The sequence below is a fragment of the Parasteatoda tepidariorum genome, chromosome X2 (assembly GCF_043381705.1).
Source record: "Parasteatoda tepidariorum isolate YZ-2023 chromosome X2, CAS_Ptep_4.0, whole genome shotgun sequence".
Taxonomy (NCBI): Eukaryota; Metazoa; Arthropoda; class Arachnida; order Araneae; family Theridiidae; genus Parasteatoda; species Parasteatoda tepidariorum.
The window spans coordinates 41,218,062-41,224,061 of NC_092215.1; the positions used below are offsets into that span (position 1 = coordinate 41,218,062).

Sequence of the window (6,000 nt, forward strand, 5' to 3'; positions counted from 1 at the left end):
CAAAAGCTAAGAGAAAATACTTTCATATGCAAAATATAAAATATATAACTGATATGCATATTAATTTGAGTGCTGATATTTTAGGCGATAAGGGTGAAAAAGGTGATCGAGGACCTGAAGGCGTAGGTGTCGAAGGACCAATGGGTCTTAGAGGTGTTCCAGGTAAAATATGCTTAAACCTTTTCTTTTTTAAAATTAATGGAACGATTTTAAACATTTTAATATATCTTGATCATGAAAATAAATCATTTTTGCACAGAAATTATTATACATGGCCAAAAACAAACCACTTGGAAAATTTAGAAACGAACTTATAAAATAGAAGTCTAAAACTAATTTTACGTAAATAATAATTTCTAATAACCCAATAACCAATGATATCACCTAATAACCTAAAGTAGATGTAATTTAAAGTTAGTTTAAAATTTATGAAATGCACTTTTTAATTAAAATTGAGTAATGAGAGATCATAGCGAACCAGTAAAATTGAGATTAAAATACTTTTTTTACTTACTCTACCATGAAAATAGCAATTTGCGTGTATTTTTTACGTTGATTGTGAGTAACTCAATTAAATTCAAAGCATATTTTATTTGCATAAAAAATTAAGTTAAAGAAATAAAATGTAAAAATAAAATTTAAAAATAACATTAAAATAACATTAAATTTAAAAATACATATTAAAATTTTAAAAAAAATATATTAAAAAAATAATATTTGAAGAAATATAATATTATAAAATAAGAAAAATATTAAAAAAATATTATGTCAAAATTATGTCAATATTATGTCAAAAGAAATATAATATTACTATTATCATAAAATTTAAAAAATAGTCTCTCTTCAACGTGGAAAAAATTGTACGTACATTTCCTTATTTATTTGTAAGCTAAATAAGCTCAAAGCATATTTTATTTTTATCAAAAACAAGTATAAAAATTAATTATTAGAAATAAAATTAAAATTAATAAAATAAAAAATTACTGAAATTAAAATAGAATTTCAAATTAAATATAATCGAAATTGTTTTGTTCTGTATTTTTTAATGTTGTTATTTTTAAAATAATTTACTTTCAATGTAAACGAAATTTTTATCGTAATCTAAAAAATATTGAATTGTCTTTGGAGAATGAGTTATAAAATATTAGTAAATTCAACATCAAAGTGTTGAACAAAATATAAAACTACACGTTGTTATTTTTGCTTCATTAAGCAGATTTTATTGTTAACAGCTTAAAATAAGGTTAATAAACCATTCAAAAATAATTTTTTCGCTTTTCTTCAAGTTATAATGTTAGAAACCAGAAATCACTTCTACGATAGATTTTCTTAAGAGCAATTCGGAAAAATATGTATCTCATACTTATATTAAAATTTAGATCATTTTTAGAGTACAAGTAAACTATTCAGAACTTGTATCCTATTAGGGACTTTCACCCATAATGCAATAAAAAATGCAAAAATTAGTTAAATAATTAATTTAATCTGTCACTTCCTTTATGAAACAAGTTGTGATAGCAAATAAGATATTTCTGACTGTGACTTTAACATGAAATATCATATAGTTGATAGGTTGTTAAGAAACTTTAATTGAAGAATGAGATAAAAGGGCTTATTTTATTATGCATGTGAACTTCATGCTGAATTTTTGTTAAAGTTGCTGTCATTTAATTAATTTTTATATTGAAAACTCATGCACTTATTATTTTGAAAAATAGACTTCGATGCCTTGGTTAATTTTGAGTTCTCTTATAGTATTTAAAAGTTTTTATCTAAAAAAAAAAAGTTTGATATGATAATGGATTTAGCATTAAGTGATGTTGACACTCAGTACTGGGGGCTCAAGGTACAGTACTGTAAAATCTATATTTACCGGAACATGTTACGGAGCAAAAAATTTGATGTATCGCAAATTTTACAATAGTAATTACAGCAAAATCACTGAATCACTCTAATTAAATAGATGTTACTGCAAAAATTACGGCATAATATTTTACTGTAAAATTGATTTTTCGGAAGATGTGCACCTGAAGTGCCATTACTTCATTCCGTAATTTCATCCGTACTTTTTTTAAATAAATTAATTCATAAAACATAAAATGAAAATAATGAACTTTTGCTGGAAATGAAATTAAGCTGTTTTATGTCTAAATTATTGTCATTTAATTGGCTTATCGACTAATGATTCATACATTCGTTACTATTCAAATTGGACTTACAGTTTATTCTGAATTCTAAGCTATAGTTTTGTTTCAATGAAGATCACTCTCCGCGGGAACTTGTTATGAAATGACATTAAGTTGTTATATAGTAAATTACCCCAAGTTATTATTATTGGAAATAGAGTTAAATAGATTTGTTACATTATGGCTGTAACTTCTATATTCTGAAATTAGATTAAACATACTCTTGTCGATTTAAATTCTTGTTTAATCATTTAAATTCAATTTTATTATTATTATCCAATATAGATGTCGATGAATTCGGTAATTCCTAATACTAGCCTTAGTTTTAATCTTGTTCAAGTGAATTACGAACCATTAATTTAAAATTAGTTCTAAATATTTAACTCCTTCAGAACCATGATTTCAATTCGGTATTTGCGTATTATACTTCGTATTCGTTCGTAAACGTACTCCGTAGTACGTTTACTCTCGGAACATGCTGGCTTTTAGAAGCACTACTATCTCCTTCCACCGGTGATGAAGGGGTTTAAAATAAGGGTAATTAAAAATTGTAAACTATGTTTGAAAAAAGTACTTTGTGTTATACTGGATTCTTGTCTTTTGATAGGTCCACCAGGACCACCTGGTACAGGAGTACCTGGCAGACCTGGAGATCGAGGTCCACCAGGTCGTCAAGGTACTAGCGGAGTAAGAGGAGCTCCAGGACCACAAGGCCCTCCAGGATACTGTGAGCTTTGTAATTATCAGAATTCAGATCTCGCAAACTTTCTGCACCCACCTCATTCTCAAGTTGATAAGGGTAATACAGAAAACGACTGATTTTTCAAGTCTTTCGCTAAGTCAATCACTGCCAATTATATGGAATTACGGACTAAGGAAAAAGTGAGAAAAAACTGAGTTTAGTACTCGTTTTTTTATCTGCTCTAATTTATTCCGTCTGGAGTATTGCAATTAAAAATAGCACATATTCCTGGTGTGCACTTCCTAATTTATCAAATGATGCAGTCTAGAATAAGAGTCATAAGAGCCGTCTTCAAAGAATGCTGTTCGTAAAAAGAATGTAGCTATATGGAACGATTTGAACTCAAAAGTTTAAAATGTTGTTAAACGGCTCAAATGAATCCGTTCTTTGGTTGCATCCAAAATATAACTTTATCATCGATTTTTAAAGATTTAATTTTTTTTTTCACATTCATCTATGAAAGTGTGAATATAGTTTAAAATATTTTAAGAATAGTATTAGAGTTTGAATTACTTTAACAGTTGTTTGAAAAATTATGAATAAAATCAATCTATAATATTTTCAAACTTTTTTTAAATCGACGATTTATTTTTTGAATTGTTTTTTAGCATAAAGTTTATAAAGCATTTATGTCCAATTTTGCACAATACTCAATCAAAATTTTATATGTCATGTGAAAATAATGCTACTGAATATATATATATNATTAATATATATATATATATCAGTAGTAAATAGTGCTGGGTGATATCTGTATTTTGACATCCATCATAATTTGTCTTCGTGAAGTATCGATATTTCTCTATGTATCATCGTAATCTTTCTGAGCTCTTACATTAGTTAATATTTTCATTAAACAAATGAAATTTATCAATCCTCACGTTAATTTCTTATTCACTAAATATAGTTATTACTAATATTCGTATTGTTATTGTGCTCGAAAAATATCAATGTGGATAATTACAGATATTCACAATATGTAGTAAGAATACCTTTGAAGTATTGTTAAAAATATCAGTATTTATATATATATTTCTTAAATTTAGTGTTTATAACTAAATAATCTGAAATCTAAAGCACATTATTGTGAAATGAAATTTTTTAAATTATGATTTTTTATAAAATTTTTTTGTTGAAAGAAAATTTTGTTTCTTTCGTTTTTTGTTTAAAAATTTTATAATAAAAATTTATAACTTTATTAAGATTTTATAATCAAATTTTATTAATTAAGACACAAACTTTTTGAAAAGAGGTTTGAAATTTTAATACTGTGATTAAAAATTTAATTTTTCGTAAAGTATCGCAAAAGAATAAAATATTAATTTTTCTGAAACATACATTCAACTTCAGATTTTAGATTCTTATTCATTTATTAACCTACGTTTTAATTTAAATTTTAAAAGAATTAAAAAAGAAAATAAATATCTATTTTTTTTAAATACAGCATTCATACTTTTATTGTTTTCGGTACAGCATTCAAACTTTTTATTGACTAGTTTCAGTATTTTTAAAAATAACCTAAAACAATTTACTTTAACTCTCGGTTAATTTTGATTTATTATTATTAGTATTAATATTATTAGTATTAATGTTATTTAAGTAATGGCACTTTAGAAGAGATTCTTTTTTCCTTGTGAGTTCTTCGATTCTATTAAAAATCAAATATCGCAATTTTTTCTCCAGACATTTTGTATTATGAATTTGATTGCGCATAATGAATTTTTTAGTTAAAAACACTTTGAGAGTCATTTTTTCTGAAATTCTCAGATGCATAAACATATTTTTTACCCGGTGAATAAAGATGTAAGACCACGTCTTGATGTGATTATGCGGTGCTTTTATATTATTCCTTAATTTTTTTATCGCCATAATGCTTTCTTTGTGATATGTTAGTTATAACTGCCTTTTCTATATTTTGCTCAAATATAAACACTGCCATTAACTTCAAATAAAATATTTAAATATTTTTTTCCAAATTTTCTGCTAAAACAAAATCAACTTGTCTTGAACTAATTCTATGACTTACATTTTATTGAAAGTATAAATGTCAAATTGAATAGCAAAAGTCCTGATTGCTATAGATATAAACATGTATTTTTAATAAAAATTTTAGCAAAATTTATTTTAAGTGTTGTCCTTATTAACTATTTTGTTAGTATAAACATGTTTCATTGTCAATTTTCTTATTGATGATATTCTTCAGTATAAAAAATAGTGTACACAGTAAACAATTCCGGATCAAAAAAGGTGAAAAGTACTGGCACCCTGGGTGCCCTTACTTTTTATTATAATTCAATCCGGAATTTTTAACAGTGTATTTTGGATTGTTTTCGATATCATATTTGTGAAATTCATTTCATTTTCACTTAAAAAAATGTTTGATGTATGATAGAAATAAAATTGATTATGACAAGAAATGTGTGATTTATTTATGTTTTTGTTTGTTGTAGCGTGACATTTGTTTAAATTATCGACTATTCTTTCTATTCTATTTCGAGTAAGCCAAACCCTTAGCCAAATTCTGTTAAGTGGCCCATTCTATATTCTTTCGCAAAGATTCCAATTCTTTCACTATTTATTTCTTACTAAACGCAAGGGGAACATGAAGTCATGTAAATCATAAGTAATCTAATTATGTATGGAAGTTTCCAGATGCATGAAACAAAAATATATCATAAGCAAATAATAAATTTCAGGCGTATATATAGAAAGATTTGTATTCGGTGTGCGATACGGTGTTGTATTTAATTAACTTCATGCTAGTTAACATTTAAGCTCATGTGGAGAAACGTAGCTCGACTTTAATTTTGTTTCTAAACATCAACTGGCGCTGAGGTCTTAGGTCACATGTCTGATTATCACTGATAGTCTTTTTCTCTAGTTGCAAGTACCCAATTGTAGTTCTTGATCTTTTCTTACAATTTACCACTGTAAAAATACATTTAAATGGAAAAATAATAACATGCATACTTCAATGTATCTATTTTCAACCCTATGTTTTCGTTTAATTTCTTGAAAGAAAAGAAATCATCACAATTCAATTTAATTGAAATTTTGTGACTTTTGTTATTC

At 25.8% G+C, this 6,000-nt stretch overlaps 1 protein-coding gene across 1 annotated transcript in view; it reads left to right on the top strand.

The window, feature by feature from the left end:
* LOC107440641 (collagen alpha-1(IX) chain) overlaps positions 1–3,626 on the top strand; it is an 86,969-nt gene extending 83,343 nt beyond the window's left edge. Inside the window, exons 38-39 of the mRNA XM_043047672.2 lie at positions 85–162; positions 2,794–3,626. Coding sequence (XP_042903606.2) covers positions 85–162; positions 2,794–3,005 — 290 coding nt within the window. The 3' untranslated portion in view covers positions 3,006–3,626. The remainder of the gene's footprint in view (positions 1–84; positions 163–2,793) is intronic.
* The last annotated feature ends 2,374 nt before the right edge of the window (positions 3,627–6,000 follow it).